Source organism: Etheostoma spectabile, chromosome 20 (assembly GCF_008692095.1).
Source record: "Etheostoma spectabile isolate EspeVRDwgs_2016 chromosome 20, UIUC_Espe_1.0, whole genome shotgun sequence".
Classification (NCBI taxonomy): Eukaryota; Metazoa; Chordata; class Actinopteri; order Perciformes; family Percidae; genus Etheostoma; species Etheostoma spectabile.
In genome coordinates this window covers 19,496,328-19,516,790 of record NC_045752.1, presented here as the reverse complement: position 1 = coordinate 19,516,790, position 20,463 = coordinate 19,496,328, and the positions used below count along the sequence as shown (strand labels likewise).

Sequence of the window (20,463 nt, the reverse complement as noted above, 5' to 3'; positions counted from 1 at the left end):
GGGGCGGGGATGGTCTTGGGGTCACCGAATGATGCCCAGAGACACACGATGGAGTACGGAGACCAGGCCACCAGGAACATGACGATCATTACCACGGACATCTGCCGGCCACAAACACAGCATTCATGCAATATGAGCAGTATATTGGATATAGTTTAAAGGACAGAGTTGTTTTAAGGAGATAGTAGTGATGGCCAAATGACGCCTCATGAAACGTGTTAAAGTTTAATTCATTTTCTGAGCCCACTAAATGGCGCTCTTGGTTTATGAGGCTTTGTTTGGCCGTCATTAGGAGATAGATGCATGAATGAATCGATGAAAAAATGAATATTTTTATTTCAAACAACATCCCAAAAAAAAAAAAAAAGAATTTAAAATACAAGACACAGAGTATTACACTTTAAGAAAAAGCAACAATAAGAAAAAATACTGTTTTCTGGGAAGGAGTGGGAAGAACTTCACTTAACGTCACTTACACCGCAATATTGTTTCTTGTATCATGGCAACCGCACTTTAAAATACCTTTATTTGACGCCATTTTGCTTACTTTCAGTATACCTTATAATCATTGTCTATTGTTTGCCTGTTTTTCTTGTGTGTTTACTTGTTTGTGTTTTTTTTTTTTTTTTGCTGTTATTGAAGAAAATGCTGCTGCTGTAATAAGGAAATTTCCCTGTTGTGGGATGAATAAAGTATGATCTAATCTAATCTAATCTCATTTAATCTAATCTAAGAAGAAAAATGTTTTTGTGGTCCTAGCCCTGTTTAAATGTCCGTACTCTTAACAAAATGTTCTTTTAATATTTTGTTTTTCAATAAACAACCATACAAGTCTATGACCGTAATCCTCGTCAAAATTCAAATAACGTGCAGCTCACTTAATCAATCAGGTTACTATTCCATAATTTTCTTAATTAATTTTCTCATGTGCCATCCATAAACTACTGTCCATCCATTATATTTATCAAGCATAATTAGCTTCTAAATAGATCAGCAAAAAACTTAAAAAGTTAATACAAAATGAGTCACTTCCCATAAAACATCTCTACTCCCTCTACTACTACAACCTGCCTCCTCTTTACTGTACCTTTCCAGAATTGCTCTTTTTTACAGTATTTCATTTTAAACTGTATGACATTTTTACTCAATTTGATTTTGTCTTCCAAACTATTCCAAAGCGTCACCCCCGAAAATGAAACACACATACACTTAAAGGTCCCATGGCATGAACATTTATTTCCTTTCAAGAGTTTTTTTTAACATTGATATGGGTCCCCCCAGCCTGCCTATGGTCCCCCAGGGGCTAGAAATGGTGATAGGTGTAAACCGAGCCCTGGGTATCCGGCTCTGCCTTTGAGAAAATGAAAGCTCAGATGGGCCGATCTGGAATCTTGCTCCATATGAGGTCATAAAGGGCAAGGTTACCTCCCCTTTCTCTGCTTTGCCTGCAGAGAGAATTTGGCCCACCCATGAGAGAGAGACATCATGGCTTTTAAATGAGCAAAGGGGCAGTTGGTCAAGGCCACTCCTCCACCCTCCACATTGCCCCCCCTCTCTCCTCCTCAAAAGCTATAGACTCAGAAATAGAAAATACTAAGCAAAGCTCATTGTGGGACTGGCTCTAGTGGCTGGAATTCTGCACCAAGGCTGAATTTTTGGGAAAGACTTCAGATACAGATTAGGGACCACTAAGTCTATATAAAAAGACTTCAGATACGTATTAGGGACCACTAAGGTCTATATAAAAGAGACTTCAGATCAGTATTAGGGGACCACTAAGGTCTATATAAAAAGACTTCAGATACAGTATTAGGGACCACTAAGGTCTATATAAGAGACTTCAGATACAGTATTAGGGACCACTAAGGTCTATATAAAAGAGACTTCAGATACAGTATTAGGGACCACTAAGGTCTATATAAAGAGACTTCAGATCCAGTATTAGGGACCACTAAGGTCTATATAAAAGCATCCATAGAGCACCATGTCATCGGACCTTTACGAGTATTGCTGGCATACACTTTTGGCATTTTGCCAACTGCCTCTGTTTAAATTTTTTAGGTCAAGAAGACCCACATTAAAGTTATTTTCAAATTAAGTTTTAAATACAGATGATACGTCAAAGCTGCACGCTAACTCAGCTGATTAGAAGAAGGAAGAATGGCTCAGTTTTCACCTTGGTGACGTCCATCTGATCGGACCAGTCGACGTTGATGCTGTCCAGGCAGTTGCTGGCTTTGTATCTCTTTGTAGTGACGGACACGTTGTAGTAGCAATAAAACATGGCGAACAGAGGCAACACAAAGTTCACAGCAATTACAGCCATGGTGTAAGAGACGAAGGAGCTGTGGAGGAAAAGCAGTGTCAGTCATAGCGTCTGCTCAAAGAACAATAAACTGGGTTTTATCTTGGGTCTGTCTGACTTTATAAAAAGACTTTCAAATCCTCATCATTTGCATTCAATTACTATTTCTGGTACATTTGTTCTCCCATCTTAGGAGGCGGACTGTCATAAACATGCAGACATTGGCTGATTATGCATTGAATTCTGCGATTGTATAATCACGTTTTTCTGGAGTGACTGTCTTTTAACGCATGAAGCTGCTGTAATTTGCGTAACTGCCTGCTCTATGACGAACGGTCCCAAGTAATCAGATGAGCTGATAAAGAGCTTAAATTAAGACATTCTTCACATTTCAGCAGGGTAAAGAAAAGCAGGATCTGAAATAGTAAAACCAATGCTGAAGTGCCTTAATCCGGCATTCTATCTAATGTCCAGCAGGGGCGACACCACTGGCTCCAAAAAGAAGACTCTATCTCGAGAAGTCTTTGAGAAAATGTCAAAAGTGGACACAGACGGGAGGAATCGGCAGGAAGAATGGGGAGAATGTGGGATTTTGACACTAATGATATGCCCGACGTGACATGTTTTAGCTGAACAGCAGCTTTTAGGCATTTTTCTGTTGTTTTCTAGCAGACAGAATGGACGTTGAGGCACCTTCAATACAAGTCAATGGAAAGTTGTCTTCCCCTCTGGTGGGCTTGGCTTCCTCAGTGTCACGCAATGTGCTTTGTCTCTATTGCCGTCAATTGTGAAGAATGCGTTAACATTTGTAGATTGTTGATTTACAGTGTTAATACTAATATATCTATATACTAATATCTCTATATACTAAGTCTAGTATGGATGTGTTACTATTTAATCTGCCATAGATAGATGGTAAAGAAAGAAGAAGAAAGGGAAGAAAAGAAACACAAACAGTGTAACTGTGTGTAGGTATGTCGGTGATGGCATCTGTGTCTGTGATGTGTAAATAACTGAGGCATAAGATTTTTTATTTATTAAAGGATAAAAGTACACAAAGGGGGTCGGACCTGATGAGTTGTTTATGAACTTCTTCCTACTCCTTTTTGAACATGGGAATTTGTTTTTTGAATGACTTTCAATCACTTTGGAAGATTGTGCTGAGAAGGACATGACCTTATTTATCTGCCATTTTAATTATATATATATCTATGCATGAATGTATGTATATATACACTGTTTATGTATTTATTTTATTGTTTTACATGTTCAAATAAACTACTACTACTTCTACTAGTCTATATAGACGACGTTCCACTTTCGGGATTGATCAGGTGTCCCACACCTTCCACTTTCTTTGTGTTGGCGTTATAAACTGAGATTTCTATGGTTAACTGGTCCTCAGATCTCTGCAGGGTAAATCCAGACCGCTAGCTAGACTATCTATCCAGTCTGAGTTTTCTGTTTTCTGTTGCAAGACTAAAACAACTTTTCAATGTACACATGTTCCACCAAAACAAGTTCCTTCCCGAGGTTTTGCAGTGGCAACAAATGCCGTGTGGACTAGCCAGACCCTCCTCTACAGTGTAGTGGAGGAAGGTTGGGCAAATAGAGCAAGACTAGTCAATATCGATAACTTACGCATCATTCTGTCTCCAGTTGATGGTGCATGTGGCTCCAGTGGGGTCGGGGGCATAACCAGCCCAGCCCACTATGGGCATGCAGGACCAGAACACAGCGTTCAGCCATGCTGCCAGAATCAGAAGGTTGTATGATTGCATCGTCATTTTCTGCCCTGCGAAGATAAATCACATAACTTCACACTGACGGTCAGGAAAGTCAGTAAACTGATGCTGGTTTCATTACAGTATTCAACCAAATTGTAACTTTTGCAGCAATCTCTCCATTACAATTGATATAGATGTACAAGTAAAATATTATTTGGGCCGATGGTGGCACTATAAGAAAGGTTTGGGATCACCAATGACCCTGCAGATCATAGATATCCCCAGGGTTATTGGGAAATAATACATAATTAATGAGGAAAATATGAATAACATTCTCTAAAATGTAATCTTAGCAGATATTAGGGCCATTGCCAATGAGTTCCTGAAATGAGTCTATTCTGATTCACAAGGTCTGGATTCAATTACATTTCCGATTCAATATCAATTAGAATTTTTTGTTCCAATACCAATTTAGTGTATATATCATTTTGATTCTCAGAGAACTTATGCAACTCAATGCACCAGGTTAACGTTTACATTAAGAATTGATCTCCAAATGTTTCTAGTGGGTTATACACCTATGGTGAAATACTGTATATTAAAAGATTGAATTCAGGGATTTTATGATTTCCTATCAGATGACTCAGCAACAATTGCTTTTAATTGGAGAATTGATTATATTAACCCTGACATTATTCAATATCTAAATTCCTTCCTGAAGTTCTGAGGAATGCATTCGTATCTCTTCGGTCTGGGCATGTAGCTTTCCTTTTCTTTTTTTCTCTTGGCGGTTTTTCTTTGTCGTTGGCGCAAAGGCAACATTATACTCATATCACGCTTTGCCACATGGAGAAATGCAATTATGTATCTATATACCAAAAAAAAAAGGATTTTGAATGTAGATATAGATACCCATGTCTGGCCTGCAGATGGTGAGGTAGCGGTCAATGGCCACCACAGTCAGCAGGCCGATGCTGGCCATACCAAAAAAGATGTTGAGAGCTGCATAGATCTGGAGGCAAAAAAAAACAAAATATGACAGAGAGTTAATAAAATTGAAACAATCCAATCACAATAGTTTTGTGGTTCTTATCCCGTTGTCTGCTGGCTTTACCTCTGTGAAATAATTCTTAAAGCTGTTTTCGAGCACTCGGAGAAATGACACAAGGAAGGGTTCAGTTCAACAATGTTCTAAAGCTTTAATGAGACATACAAGGATCTATGTTTTCTAACACGCCGGACTGTTTAAAAAAGTATGTATTTCATGTATTTATTTATTGCTGCATGCATCACTGGGCTTTCAAGCGGGGGGAGCGGAGTTTGTGTCCCGGGGAAAATACAAGACTTTCACCCGGGAAACGTGTGTCTTGTTCTGGGAGTTCTACCTATGGAGATGGTGTTTTATTCCAAACCACAATCTTTTTTCCAATCTCAACTAGTCGTTTTGGTGCAGAAACTTAACTGCGGTCGCCCTTGACAGTCACATTTTGTCGGCTAAACTTAACGGCAACAGGCCCTTAAACAAGCGGGACCTTGCGCTCAAAGTAAAATTTTCTCATCTAAATTTAACTGTAAAGGCCGCAAAACTTAGAGGTTGTCATTTGAATCGTCGTGCATACGTTTTTGTATAATATCATCAAGGCATTCTCATGAACGTATGATATCGTACAAAAATGTATGTACACCAAAATGTAAGACATCCTACAAAATCACATGACGTGACAACGGCTGGATACCATCTCCGTGACGCTGAGCGGCAGTTGCTAGTTGTTTAAGCCGCTACAGAGCTTCATGACGCTGGCTACACACCTCCGTTGTATCAGCCGTAGTTTGTGGTTCATATACCCAAAAATAGGTGACTTTGAGCCGGGTACAAAGCAACGTGAGCTGCCGGACATTATGGTTAAATTAAGTCCACACGATATGACAGTTTTGCCGCAACGAAAGTTAAGACTAGGCACCAAAACGACCTGTCACGATTAGGAAAAAAGATTGTGGTTTGGATTAAAACGTGCGTTCTCGTACAGCTGCTGTCGATGGTTTTTGAACAAATGGTTCATGAGAACAGGCTGATATCATAGGAACCCATTCATGAAAATACGTTGAACAATCACCTTCACTCTGATGACGTTGGAGAAGATAGGTGAGGACCAATGAAAAAGAAGTCAAATGATTTATTATTTAGCTAAATATTTGCTGATCATTTCTTTATCAATGGACCGATCATTTCTATTTGTGTCAACTTAACAAAATTGGGAGAACATACACCTAATATCAACCTCAAATTTGGTTTTAGTTACATGAGTTTTTAATGTAGAAGTAGGTTGTTCTGTCGGCACAATAATGTGTATGCGAAGGCACTCACATTGCACCCACCTGACACCCAGTGTGGCCAAATTTCCAGCTGCCGTGGATGTCTGAGGCAGCTGACATGGGGTAACCAATACCAGCCACTCCAATGTCGGTAAAAGCCAGGTTGATTATAATGAAGTTGGTGGCAGTGCGCAGCTCCTTATACTTCACAAACATCAGCAGCACCACAATGTTGCTCAATAAACTTATGACACCTGAGAAGAGAAAAGAAGACATGGAGTACAGCAAGGATGCAACTTTGAGTTCAACATGGGGGGGTGAGATGTTAAACTAAATAGGAAGGTCCCGGGCAGTGGTGTAGTCTACGTGATACGCAGGTATACGCCATATGCCCACTAAGAAAGCTCCAGAATATCCATATACCCATTTAAAAATGCCCAATGACATGCTACAACATACTTTCCATTATATTTTTGATATATTTTGAATTGTCATCTGTGTTTTTCTGCTTCACATTATGGACAACATTATGGAAAGGATTGGAGGAGGTTGATCTTTCTGTTAAGAAGTCTGTTCAAATCAAATCATTCATCAAACATTTTCCGACGTGGACAAGGAGAGGGGGTCAAGATAACGATAACAATGTACCGTTTTAGGCCATCGGGCAACCCATATTGTTGGGTAAGCAAATATCTAGACCATATCCCCGATGTTCCACTTCTGGCATTGCTCCGTATTCATTTAGGACGGATATCCGTTGCTTGGGCTTATTTGTGTTGGCGTTTTAAACTCCGGTGGATTTCTGAGGACTATGGTTACCTGGTCCTCAGGTCTCTGCAGGGTAAATCCAGACAGCTAGCTGGACAATCTGTCCAATCTGAGGACTATGGTTACCTGGTCCTCAGGTCTCTGCAGGGTAAATCCAGACAGCTAGCTAGACTATCTGTCCAATCTGAGGACTATGGTTACCTGGTCCTCAGGTCTCTGCAGGGTAAATCCAGACAGATAGCTAGACTATCTGTCCAATCTGAGGACTATGGTGACCTGCTCCTCAGGTCTCTGCAGGGTAAATCCAGACAGCTAGCTAGACTATCTGTCCAATCTGAGTTTTCTGTTGCACGACTTAAACAACTTTTGAACGTACACGTTCCACCAAAACAAGTTCCTTCCTGAGGCTATTTTGCAGATGCACAGCATAACGATTGTGATCGGTTTAAAGAAATGCCAATAAACCAGAGCACATTTTTCTCCCATCCCAGAATTATATGTGAACTAGCTAGACGCTGCCAGACCATCCTCCACAGCGCTGTGGAGGAAGGTCTTGCAGTTTAATACCGGCATATTTGTTATGTAACTAGTGATGCTCATCATTAAATAAGTATGATGAATTAAAAGTATTAAAAATATGAAGAAGCCCATCTTGTTTTCATTCCAATATTTTTGGTTTCATGATAGAAAAGGTTTTGGAACTGCACTAATTTTTTTAGGTTAATCTTTTTTTATGCTGTTAATTTATATTTCACTGTCTAAGTAAAGTTTCCATAACAGAAAAATTCAGAAACAAAATCATTTTAATGAATGGAAAACTGTGCCAAGACCTGGATAAGTTACATAATGCTATCAGAACAGTTTTTCAGAGGATAACAATGGACTAATTTACTTTTACCATGAATGGCCTCTAAAGCCCAACATCAGCAGGCTATTCATTTGATTGTTATGTTTTCTTTACCTCTCATTTTCATTATTAAGTGAAGTTAGTTTCTAAACTAATCTCACAGCTAACAGCTAACAGAGTGAGATACTGCAACTCCGACTAACATTACCCAAATTAAATGCAACAAAACACATTTCTCCAGAGATAGTATTCCCATTACTCCGGAAAATACACAAACATTTCACATTCTTTGGAAATGCATCAGTGTTTTGATCAAATCCCTTAAAACCATCACTTTATTCATTGGTGTTATTCTTCATGATGGATGTTCTGAATTCAGCCAATAATACTTCAAATTTACATACATCCTCCCAACAATAGCATTGCAACTTGTGAGATGTGTTGAGTGTGCCATTGACAACTGAGAGTTACACCACGGGACACATCAAGCAACTAAATCCCACTGCATCAACACAATATTCCCATTATTCACTGTCTATTTCTAATGCCTTTGGTGGTCTTGTATTTGTTACCTGCAGTTATAAGATATCCAGCCACTATGTTGTGCTCCAGTTGGGTAAAGGCACTTTTCCCCCCGTAAGGTTCAACATCACCTGAAATATTGACTCCAGAATCAATCCCCATTTTCTGACGTGTTAGAAAACAAACAAACAAAAAAATGACCCTTAATTGAAGTAAACACTCTTCCCACTAACGATCTTGGAAGGAAAATCACTCAACGATGCATTAAAGATAGCAAAATCCGAACAAAAGAGATGTAGAGAGTCAGTACTGCGAAATCCTTCGTCTAACTAAAATCTGTCGGGGGTTGTTGTGGAGGGATGGGGTGAAGGGGATTATTGCATACCACTGGTCCCCTGTCCCCAGTTAGCAGGAGGTAGTCGGGGGCAACAGGGCTGCACAAGGGAGGATTACCACTCACGTGGATTTGCTTGCAGGTTGGGCTCTGGCCAATAAGCTTTGACATTACAACACTGAAGTTGAGTTATTGCCTGAGCCGGTGTTTCCTTTAGGATTTCTTTTAGCAGTTGGGGGCAGGTCTGGTCCGAACAACATCCCCCTTTTATGTCAGCAGGATAGTTTACAAGGGAACTACGTACATTGTGCGTCTGCCTCGTGTCTGATACCGTGGCGGCAAACACTTTGCAATGGTGGGCCGCTTCTACAAAATCAACATAGAGGAAACACTGGCCTGAGCCTTAAAGGGCTGTAACACCCAAAGAAGTAACTGTTTATTACTACTACTACTGTACTACTATAACGTCTTAGTTGTCACACATAGAATACAAAACTTGAAAGTTTTACCACAAAATCTGTTTCAGTGAATCAGACCAGTAGAAGGAGAAGGAGATCTATCAACACATATCAAAACAGATCAATGAAGCCGTGGCAAAGACTTGGTGTTGGTGATCTGCTCTCATATTCAAATTTCACACTGAGCAGACTATAATAATAATCACTGTTCCATTCATAATTTATCACTTTTTATTGGTGGTTTAACGGTTGCTTTGTCTGACTTAAACGACCTTCTAAGATCATTTAGCCCGGCTTGTAAAGATTACACTATTTGTTGTAGCTGCTTAAGATTGAGCTAAATTACACTTAGATAGGCTAGTATGTTATTTTTTGTAACTTAGCCCAACAGTTCCCAACCTAGGGGTTGGACCCCTTCAAAGAGTCACAACATAAATCGGAGGGGTCATGAGATGAAAGAAGAAAGAAACAACAAAGTTCTGATACACATCTGTTTTACTTTTTGGACTTTTCTCTAAAATGTACCTTTTTCATATACAATATAGGTATATGTGCAGTTTAGTGTCCCAAATTCCCCGCAACGTCACCCCACTTGTACAGGTCCTATCCCCTTACCAATCGGCTATCCTAACCATAACCACTCAAGGTCAAATGCATAACCCAGCCTATAGCGTGGCTATAGTGGAAATTGAAACTCTAAAGTAAAGTACAAGTACCTCAACGTACAGTTCTTCAGTTCAAAAAGACAAAATCCCCATCCCGTCATCCGTGTACATGCACACCCGGGACAGTAGGAGGCGCTGTACGACCTCCTGGTAATCTCCTGTTAGGCGGAGAAGAAGAGAAAGAAGCTTTGTATAATCCCGCAGTATTCTTCAGTTGACAGAAGACATCTTTTAACCGTAGCAGATAAACATGTCGGGGCTCCTGAGGACCATGGCCAGCCGTGCTGCTCCTGTGCTGCGGGGACACACAATCACTCAGAGGGCAAATCTCTACGCTGGCCCGGCCAAGGAAAAGATCGGCACAGTTGTAAGTCTGTTATAACCGTTAGCTAGCTAAACCACTTTGGGCTCGTGCTAACTGCATGGCTAGCTAGCTAGCGGCCGTTAGCTTAGCTGCCCTTGTCTGACGAGGTCAAATTCTGTAGCTAGCTAAAGTCAAGGGGGGGGGGGGACACTGTCTTTAACGTGTTTAGCTAGTTATTAAAGCCAATGTGTCTTAACTAACTTAAGTCAAGTGACGGAATTCAAGTCGGTAAAGTGTTTTAAGTCACCTCCACGCTCATTATTTTCATATTAGCAGTTCCCCTTGCTTCACCCAAGCTAAAGGTAAGTTAGCTAGCTAACCCCAACCTTAGCCATGATAACGCTTGATAGGCTCTTTTTTGCCTAAATGTGAGTGTAATGACATGTTCAGGGACAGTAACGTTAGGTGAGGTTGAAACTAGTAACGTGAAGTATGTCCAAATTGTTACAGAGATAGACTCAGTAGTATCTGTAACGTGAATTCCTGTAGTGGCCGCAGTAATATTTGTTGTAGGCTACAGTAGCCTACTAAAAAAGCACATTACATGGTTAAGACACGTTTGAGGACTGCTTTAATGTCAATGTAATAATCTAATAATAATATTTAAACAATGCCGTGATACTATTCATCAAGTTGTTGATTCCTTATCTAAAGTGTTGAATACGGATGTGCCAATCAGCTTTTTTGGCCACCGATTCGATTTTTTTTGCTTAGATAATAGAGCTGCACACTTTTTTTTATATTTATAAAAATAACTAATTAAACAAAGTAACCACAAAACATGTTTATTAAAGATGCTTCAAAAAGTGGCCAAAGAAATCTGGAAAAGTTACCTAAAAAAAAACAAAACATTTCTAAAGGTGACAAAAACTTAAAAAAAATAGGAAAAAATAACAATTTTTTATAAAGAATGTACAAAAAATAATTAACATAAAGCCTAAAATTCTGAATAAAATTGACAAGAAAGGTTTAGCAAACATAACAAAATGTTTAAATTTTGATGCAGACAAACACGAGGGTTAATACTGTAAGTAATAACGTAAATGATTGGAATAAGGTGATCAGGATGAACGCTCATCCCTTTCATTCAGTTAAGGAAAGAAAATGCCAATATCGGCGCTGTGATCCGATACTTCCTGATCCGATCGGGACATACCTAGTAATAAATGTTACTTTGTCAACCAGACCAGACCTGGGTTACAACCCAGGACATTTATGAACCACAGCCTCAAATGTTGGTCTTGAGGAGCTGCAGTATTTATGAATGGACAAACTCAAACTAACACTTCACATTTACTACCAGCTGACAACCTTATTGTTTCTATACTGTAAGTAGTATTAGAAACCCCCTACCATATGTAGCATGCTCTTCTCTGTGTGCGTGTGTGTGTGTGTGTGAGTGTGAGTGTGAGAGAGAGTCAGAGCTGCGTGTTTTGAGATGGTGTTATAAGATATATTCGATGTACTATATTCAACTGCTTGGCTGTGTAGCGATATATGGGTAATTGTCACACTGTTCTCATCAAAGCTTATGCAAGCATTTCACAAGATGTTTTTTTTGTTGAAACATGTATCTCACGTTCTCTTATTGAAACATGTATCTCACGTTCTCTTATTGAAACATGTATCTCACGTTCTCTTATTGAAACATGTATCTCACGTTCTCTTATTGAAACATGTATCTCACTAACCAAGGACGGAGGCCCAAACAGTTAGGACTGACACACACACACTCACACACTATGTTGTTTGTATCAACTTATAAATAAAGGAACAAGGAACTGCCTCGGCGCGACTCTCTCTTGGGTGTTCAGCCCAGCAGGTTGCCCTTTGTACAAAGTAGCTTGGTGTCCCGTGTCATCTCTTGAGCCATCTTGAACGTGAAGAGAGAAATCTCTTCACAGATGGTGAATGTGCTTGGTTGTGTGGAAGATGGAGCAGTGACGCATTGCTATTCTACTGTAGTTGTAGTCTCTTGCAAGACTGCGCCTGGATTCGTGCGACACGTTTTTATTGAAGAATGCACCTTGCATGCAAGTGTATGAGAAGAATACATGTTCAGCTCCTCTGCTCTCAGAGGAATGACTGACGGGTCTGCGTATGTGGCTTAACGACAACATGCCACGAACGGCGCAGTCGAGAGCGGAGAAGCTACAGCTGTGTTCGATCCTGCTCCCTCATTCACTCGCTATTGCCTATGTAGTGTTTATTAAATACTGAACTATGTAGGGATCGACCAAACCAGATTTCAGACACTCAGTGAAAACTCATCGTTGAGTAACTTGCGTCAGGAGATTCACCCGTTAATGTCATTAATATATTGTAAAAATCAAACCAGTTGTCACCAAAGTTCTTCACAAAGACAGAAGCCTGAGTTTATATTTAAGCACAAGAGATATATATATATATATATATATATATATATACACACACAAACAAGGGTTGCACAATCACTCGCTATTTTATTGAAATCGCAATATGAACCAGTGCAATATTGAAGTCGTAGGGGGCACAATATTTGTTAAAGGCAAAATTAATGTTGGATCCTCACAATAAATCACACTTCAATCTTTTATCTTTATTTATTTCAATGACAACGAGAACAATGATACAAAAAGGATAATTCCCTCCAATATGTGTATTTGATACGGCTCCTTTTTACAGACAATCACAAAATGCTTCACGTTAAAACAAGACCCAAATATAGTTGTAAAACAAGATTTAAATGGAAAAATGTTGAAACACAAATTGCACTCTCTTTTTGTTAAAATCTCTACACACAGACCTGAAATACACACACACACACACACACACACACACACACACACACACACACACACACAGGACCTATTCATGCACTAATAGGATGCACTAATAGAGTGATGTCAGTGTGAGTGGGCTGCCAGTTCTGGACCAACGCCCTCAGTGGTTTGGGGTGTACAGTGCATTGCTCAAGAGCACCTGGCCACCCCCAAACACAACTAAAAGCATGAGAATAAACGTGGGTCATCAGGTGAATGAAAAGCGTCCACAGGCTCCGCCCACTCCGGAGCCAAGGGGCTGCTTTGCTGACGTTTCCCCCTAAATATTGATATAAGAAAAATAACATAAGGATTGCTTTCAGATTGGGTCAGCAGGTGAACCAGGTTAGCCTGGGACACACTTTCCAAGGTGTGAGGAGTTGATCTTGTTTTAATGTATCAGTGAAGATGCCAGTTAACTGTCAGCTGACTCTGTCTGTTCCAGGAAACCATCATCGGGCTGAGCATGTTCTCCCTGGCCATTCTGGGACCATCTGGGTGGATCCTGGCCCACTTGGAGGACTACAAGAAGAAAGAATAATTTTAACAGTGTCACACCTCATGCACCCATGTCTCCTGTGTTCGTTGACAACCTGGGACCATCATCATCATCATCATCATCATGTTCTGCTGCAGAGAAGAATATGGAGCAAGTTTTACGTTCACTCTTCTACCTCTCCGACAGTTTCACTCCACATCCCACATAGAAACAACATTTCCAAACATAGACTCTTAATGCATTGACATTTGCGTTGTAGATCTTCTCTCTTAAACAGTATGTTACAAGATTAAATTTTAAATACAACTATGTTGCTTGTTCTGTATATTTTATGTGTGTATATCCTTGGGGCTAAGGCTATTTATTTAGACCATTTCTGGTAATTTTTTGGGATCGTTAGGCGAGTCAAAACTATAATTTTAAGATGGAATTGATGTCCCCATGTTTCAAAGTGTTTAACAGGAAATATTCTGCTTATAGAAAGAAAAGAAGAGAATAATGGACAAAGATCCATTGATAATGCTGCAAGATAACATCATGTAAATAAAAGTAGGACACTGATCAACAGTGGTTAAAAAGAGGAATCTACGTTGTGACATTGCTCCTTTTTGTCTAAATTGATTAAAGCAACAAGGACAATGTAGATAATCCATTACAAGTAAGAGTCATGCATTTAAAGTCCACTGCAGAAGATTAATGACAAAATGTACTCAAAAGTAAAAGTACTTTGCAGAATATCCTCGTTCCCGGTGTTTCTTAAAGATTATTTTAGGGCTTTTACGCATTTATCTGATAAGACAGCTAAGTGAGAGAGAGATGGGGAAGACATGCAGGAAATAGTCACAAGTCAAATTCAAACCCTGGACCTCTGCGTCAAGGCATAAACCCGGAGTTTATGTGCGCCTGCTCTACCCACCAAGCCAACCTGGCCACCTCTTTCACGGTCTTATAGATTGTATTACTGGATGTTTTCAAATTTTTCCATCAGTGAGAAGGCATTATAAATCTTCAAGGCATATGGTTTTTTTGGTCAAACTCTTGAATTTGACTAGTAACAAAAATACAGTAAAGTAAGAAGTTTCATATTTATATTTCTTGACTATTGCATCATTGTGATGATGTACTTTATTTGTGAGGTAAAATCATTTATTTACTTAAACTTCGCCATAGTGGATATTTGTCTACAAATCAAACTTTGTATTAAAAGAGCACTGATGTACAATATGGAGGTAATGTACGCAAGAGCTCGTACAACATTTGTTTTTTTAAGTTTATCCACTGCGAGGGATCTAACAGAACTTAAGAAATTGTGGCTTATGCTGTATTTCTCTGGTTTAAAAACACAGACCCCCCCCCCCAGGTGCATGCTGGTCCTATACCTGCCCGTCTGTGTACAACCTTAGATACCTAATGGGCTGCCTAATTTTTACAAAGCAAAGAAGTAAAGAATAACTCTTGTGATGCCAAGCAACTTAAGGACTGTTGTCAAAAGGTCGATGTCAGCAGGAGGTTACAGAAGGAACTGAACCATCGTTAATAAAATTAGTTTCACCTGAGTTTTTCCTATGAGTCAAAATGACTGCCGTGAAAAGACTTAATGTATTTAATAAGCTGTCTTTTTTTTTTTTTTAGTAGGGGTCACTAATTTAGTCTTACTACTAAGATTGTTTCAATAAATCTATTCTTAATTTTAGAATTACTCTATTGAACAGACTCAAGGTCCAGATAAAAAAGTACAAACATAAATACATAAAGGCATGCTGACTACTACATGTTACGTAATGGGAACATACAGACATACATTTAAATAGCTATGCACAATAATTAAAACCAGTACAGATGTGTGTATTCAGAGTTAGGCACACACAATTAGCCCAAAAGATTGAAAGAGCTGTGAAGACACACTTCTTGTGGGCAACTTTAGCCATATGGTGGCTACTCTCTTCATCCTTGGCCGAAACACTGTTTACCTGTTAATTAGTCTTCTGGGATCAGTGTTTGAGCAGCATTTCTGTGTGGATTCACCCAATTACACACTGATTACTTATGCGGATAGGAAGCAATTTGTGTCTCTAGAATAGAGTCACGTTAGGTACATTTACATTAAAAAAGTTTAATCAATTTAATCAATAAGTACAGGGTTGGTTAGGGCAGTTAAAAGTGTATCTTTCACTCTGTTAATTAATCGGCGCATTATTCTACATTAAATCCCTCACTACAGCATGGATGGTGGGAACATTACTACTATTTTTAAATTGCGTTATTTTGGCCCAAACCGACTTCCATACTTTCCGTCACGTGACCAAACACGGACGTCTCGTCTGACAAACGCCGTATTTTAGCAGGTAAAACATAAAGCTGTAACTGTTTACCGGTGTAGCTCGTGCTAAAAACTAACCAGCTAACGACCTAGCGGGTGCTTTGAGATTACTTAGCGGGGTGACACGAGCCGACTCGTCCGCGGTACCGTTACCGGTACATTCCGCTTCTGTTAAGTTGCGTTACTTGCTAACATTAGCCACCGTGCTAGTTAGCCAGGTGATTAATCCGTCTGATAGTTACCTGACGTTACAGCCCTGCTGCTTATGGACAATGGTACCCGTGATAGTAGATGACAGACCCCCCAACCCGTATTTGCAGCATGTTTGATAATTGATAATCAGCAAAGGACGCACGTTGCCAGGTTTTGAATTTTTCTTATAATGTTACCGCTCTCTCCATGGACATTCCTAAAACCTTTAACCCCTCCTGTTGTCCTCGGGTCAAATTTGACTCCTTTAAAACATGTCTATATCTGAAATATGGGTTTGTTTCTAACCAAATTACCACCAAAAAATGGATGCAAATACAATTGACCACTTTCATTCCTCTGATCTGAACTATTAGTCAAAATAATTCATATTTTCTGCGTTTTTAACTCTAATATTAGGTTTAATTCTATATGAATGAGGGTTATTGACCACGAATTCCCCCCAAAAGTTTACAACTAGTGGTAGTAAGGTGGTGTTAGTGAAAACTATAAAAAAAAAAAAAGTTTGAAAAAGGGACAAAAAATGTCATATTTGTCCGTTTTTGACCCAGGACGTTTTTGATTTATATTATATTTATTTTATATTTGTCCAATTACTTTCTGTCCCTTGAAATAAGTGGACTATGTATGAAAATGTGTGTAAGTCCTGAACCCTTCCTCCAATCGTGATGTAACCTCAAATCAAAGCTGAGAGTCAGCACTACGATTGAATCTCGATGATTTAATTTCAAATCAATTGCGTTGGCGCACAGGGCTAAAATTGTGAATATTGTGTCCCTGTCCAAATATTTCCAGACCTAACTGCATAAGAAAAAAGCTCAACGATCAGTTATCACCATAACAACGATCAGTTATCACCATAACAACGATCAGTTATCACCATATTTCTCTCTCCATCAGAGCACCAGGAAAGAAATCTGGTGACCGTTCACAGGTTTTAAGCTGTAACTTTTTATATATTTTATATTTCACATTTGCAATCATTCCTAATGGTCCCAAGGTAATTTCCTATTGCAGTGTATAGATACAAATATGCATTATTATTATTAAATACGTATATGGTTGCAGTGTAGCTAAGTGAATGACATGGATATGTATTGGATAAATATAGAGATGAATACTGTTTATGATAGTATTCATCTCTGTATTTATTCAGTACATATCCATGCCATTCACTTATGGAACCAGTGTATATCCTGTACCTGCTGCTATTGCACTTCTGGTTAGACCCAAACTGCGTTTTGTTGCCTTGTACCTGTGTAATGACAATAAAGTTGAATCTAATCTAAATTGACAGGAATTGAATAAGGGAACACACTGTTGACAGGGTCTACATTCTTCTTCCCACTGATTTAGGAAGCCAGTACAATGAGGCTGGTCATTCTGGACGACTATGACCTGGCCAGTGAGTGGGCGGCCAAATACATCCGCAACAGAATCATCCAGTTCAAGCCCTCGGCGGAAAGGTACTTCACTCTGGGCCTACCGACGGGTGAGCACCAACACACAGGCAATACAGTTCGGGTTCAGGAGCAAACTATTTCTCTAACTTTATCAACGTTAAGCGGAACGTATGTTAATGTGGCCCATTTCTTCCAGGGAGTACTCCCTATGGCTGTTACCAGAAGTTAATTGAATTCTACAGGAGTGGAGATATTTCATTCAAATATGTGAAGACCTTCAACATGGATGAATATGTCGGTGAGTCAAAGTCCCACTCATTCAACTATTCTCTCACTTTTAGACGCATGTCTAAACTTGAAAATTGAGCATTATTTGCTTTGAGGTGTTTTAAAGGTCCCATGGCATGAACATTTCACTTTATGAGGCTTTTTAAAAACATTAATAATGGTTCCCCCCCCCCCCCAGCCTGCCTATGGTCCCCCAGAGGGTAGAAATGGTGATGGGTGTAAACCGAGCCCTGGGTATCCTGCTCTGCCTTTGAGAAAATGAAAGCTCAGATGGGCCGATCTGGAGCGGCTCTAGTGGCTGTAATTTTAAACCAAGGCTGAATTTTGGGAAAGAGGCTTCAGATGCAGTATTAGGGGACCACTAAGGTCTATATAAAAGAGACTTCAGATGCAGTATTAGGGGACCACTAAGGTCTATATAAAAGAGACTTCAGATCCAGTATTAGGGGACCACTAAGGTTATATAAAAGAGACTTCAGATCCAGTATTAGGGGACCACTAAGGTCTATATAAAAGTGACTTCAGATACAGTATTAGGGGACCACTAAGGTCTATATAAAAGAGACTTCAGATCCAGTATTAGGGGACCACTAAGGTCTATATAAAGAGACTTCAGATACAGTATTAGGGACCACTAAGAGACTCTCGACGGCTCGACGCACACACCAGCGCATAAGTATAAAAATCAGGCTACTTACGTAGGCTACGGCAAAAGCTCACTTTTGTATACACATGCTTACTAAAAGGCGTGTAAAGTTCCTGCATTAACGGGTTTATTAAACCACTTACAAGATAAGTCATAATTTAGAAATGTATTACAATTTGTCATAGAAAACAGCACTCTCACTTCCTGGTGAATCTAACCACGGAATTAACAGCAAAACAGATACACAAAAAATGTGCGTACAGGACTACGACTGGCAACGCTACTGGCAGCCATTACTTGAAGTACTCGCTCTACGTCAACAAGCTGCAAGTGCTTGTACTTCTGTTTGTTTTCACTGTTTCCCAGGAAGTCTTTGGACAATTGCAACCTTGGAGAGAGTGATAGATGTCAAGTGCAAGCCCTCAGGAGACTGCACATTCAAGAAAATACAAAGGGGCAGTTTTTATGTGGCATAAAGAGTAACATTAGGAATCCTGAAGTGACATCAGCAAACAACAGTGATTTCTTAGGAATATATAAAGAGGTTCCTCCAGTTAGCTCTGGATTGGGATCTATATCCAGCCTAATTTCATACCTTCCACATCCTCATGGCCCCCAAGGTCTGCAGCAGTATGGTTGACTGTCTTTCCTCTGGAGGCTTGATTCATGGCGCTGCGTCTGTTGTTCTCCAGGTCTACCTCGTGCTCATCCAGAGAGCTATCACTCCTACATGTGGAACAACTTCTTCAAGCACATCGACATTGATCCAGCCAACGCTCACATCTTGGACGGGAACGCAGAGGACCTGGAGACGGAGTGCCAGGCCTACGAGCAGAAGATCGCAGAGGCTGGAGGAATTGAGTTGTTCGTAGGAGGTCAGAGTCATTGTTTTAAATATTGCTTTGTCTGCTATATCGTCCCCAGTCAAACAGACCCTTTAGTACGTACAGTACATGTCACAAGGATCATTTTCATCTCTAAGAAGCTTCTATTTAACTCGGTCTTTGTCCCACATCCTTCTCATAATCTCTCTGTAGGTATTGGCCCTGATGGCCACATAGCGTTCAACGAGCCCGGTTCCAGCCTTGTTTCCAGGACCAGAGTGAAAACCCTGGCTAAGGATACCATTGTGGCCAATGCTCGTTTCTTTGGCAACGACCTCAACAAGGTTCCCACCATGGCTCTCACTGTGGGCGTAGGAACTGTCATGGACGCCAAGGAGGTCAGATTATAAGGCAGTCAATCTATTCATCCGTTGTCACTGGAATACCATAATATAATGTGACCACGTAAAGATATTCGGCACCATACATACAGTATTTGTGCATACCTAACTATCCCTGGCAGTTTAAATAAGATCATATATTAAAATTGTCCCATGTTGTAAAAAAGGGGGATTTAAATGTTTGCTTTGATTATGAAGCGGGTCGAGGTGCTGTATAAATACTGCAAAAGTATCAAAATGCTCAATCCACAGTGAAATGCACACGGCCCGTATTCAGAAACCTTTAAACAAGGTGTCAGGACTTCTTTACGGTTGGGAGTATGCCATATACTTCTATATACAGTGGTGCTCATAAGTTCACCAACCCATGCCATAAAGTTGACTAAAAACAGGAATAAAAAAAAAAAAATCATGTTTTGTAATTCGAAGTTATGCCTAAAAAAAAAAAAAAAAGGAAATAATAATAAGGACACACGTTTTCATCACATACCCTTTATCATACCTTTTTGGCATGGTTTTATTTCAGTTAGCCTAATAGCTGGTTTGATTTGCATTGAGAGATGATTTTATAAAAAGTTCCCCATGGCAATCTCTAGGCATGTTGAAGGGTATGTAATGATGTGTGTGTGGGGGGGGGTATTATAATTCCAAAGACCAAGGATCCATGACATAATTGGCCTTTAAAAATAAACATCCCCCTACCTCTATGGTAATTTAAAATAGGGGGGCTGTATACTTATTCCCCTGTATTTTAAGGAAGAACATTTA

General features: G+C 39.7%; 3 protein-coding genes across 5 annotated transcripts in view; 2 read left to right on the top strand and 1 right to left on the bottom strand.

Moving 5' to 3' along the window:
* Positions 1 to 8,853, bottom strand: part of rrh (retinal pigment epithelium-derived rhodopsin homolog) — a 9,470-nt gene extending 617 nt beyond the window's left edge. Inside the window, exons 1-6 of the mRNA XM_032499829.1 lie at positions 8,533 to 8,853; positions 6,409 to 6,599; positions 4,945 to 5,044; positions 3,947 to 4,100; positions 2,177 to 2,345; positions 1 to 101 (exon numbers count right to left, since the gene is read on the bottom strand). The exon at positions 1 to 101 is cut by the window's left edge and continues 84 nt beyond it. Of these exons, the coding sequence (XP_032355720.1) occupies positions 1 to 101; positions 2,177 to 2,345; positions 3,947 to 4,100; positions 4,945 to 5,044; positions 6,409 to 6,599; positions 8,533 to 8,644 (827 nt within the window). The 5' untranslated portion in view covers positions 8,645 to 8,853. The remainder of the gene's footprint in view (positions 102 to 2,176; positions 2,346 to 3,946; positions 4,101 to 4,944; positions 5,045 to 6,408; positions 6,600 to 8,532) is intronic.
* Positions 8,854 to 10,038: 1,185 nt separating this feature from the next.
* On the top strand, positions 10,039 to 13,912 carry cox8a (cytochrome c oxidase subunit 8A). The gene is made up of 2 exons (XM_032499846.1): positions 10,039 to 10,306; positions 13,550 to 13,912. Exons 1-2 carry the CDS (start codon positions 10,190 to 10,192, stop codon positions 13,643 to 13,645), a joined length of 213 nt encoding a protein of 70 aa, XP_032355737.1. The 5' UTR covers positions 10,039 to 10,189; the 3' UTR covers positions 13,646 to 13,912.
* Positions 13,913 to 15,890: 1,978 nt separating this feature from the next.
* The window catches only part of LOC116669790 (glucosamine-6-phosphate isomerase 2), an 8,154-nt gene continuing 3,581 nt past the window's right edge, over positions 15,891 to 20,463 (top strand). For 2 of the 3 annotated variants that reach the window (XM_032499833.1, XM_032499831.1), the window contains exons 1-5: positions 15,891 to 15,948; positions 17,490 to 17,625; positions 17,733 to 17,834; positions 19,163 to 19,345; positions 19,508 to 19,692. In XM_032499833.1, the coding sequence (XP_032355724.1) occupies positions 17,502 to 17,625; positions 17,733 to 17,834; positions 19,163 to 19,345; positions 19,508 to 19,692 (594 nt within the window). In that variant the 5' untranslated portion in view covers positions 15,891 to 15,948; positions 17,490 to 17,501. Of the gene's footprint in view, positions 15,949 to 17,487; positions 17,626 to 17,732; positions 17,835 to 19,162; positions 19,346 to 19,507; positions 19,693 to 20,463 lie in introns of all 3 variants that reach the window. The other variant, XM_032499832.1, reaches the window with a different exon arrangement.

Coding starts and splice junctions, on each gene's coding strand:
- cox8a (XM_032499846.1), top strand. CDS start 10,190: ATGTCGGGGCTCCTGAGGACCATGGCCAGCCGTGCTGCTCCTGTGCTG. Junction 10,307..13,549: donor AGGAAAAGATCGGCACAGTT/GTAAGTCTGTTA, acceptor TGTCTGTTCCAG/GAAACCATCATCGGGCTGAG.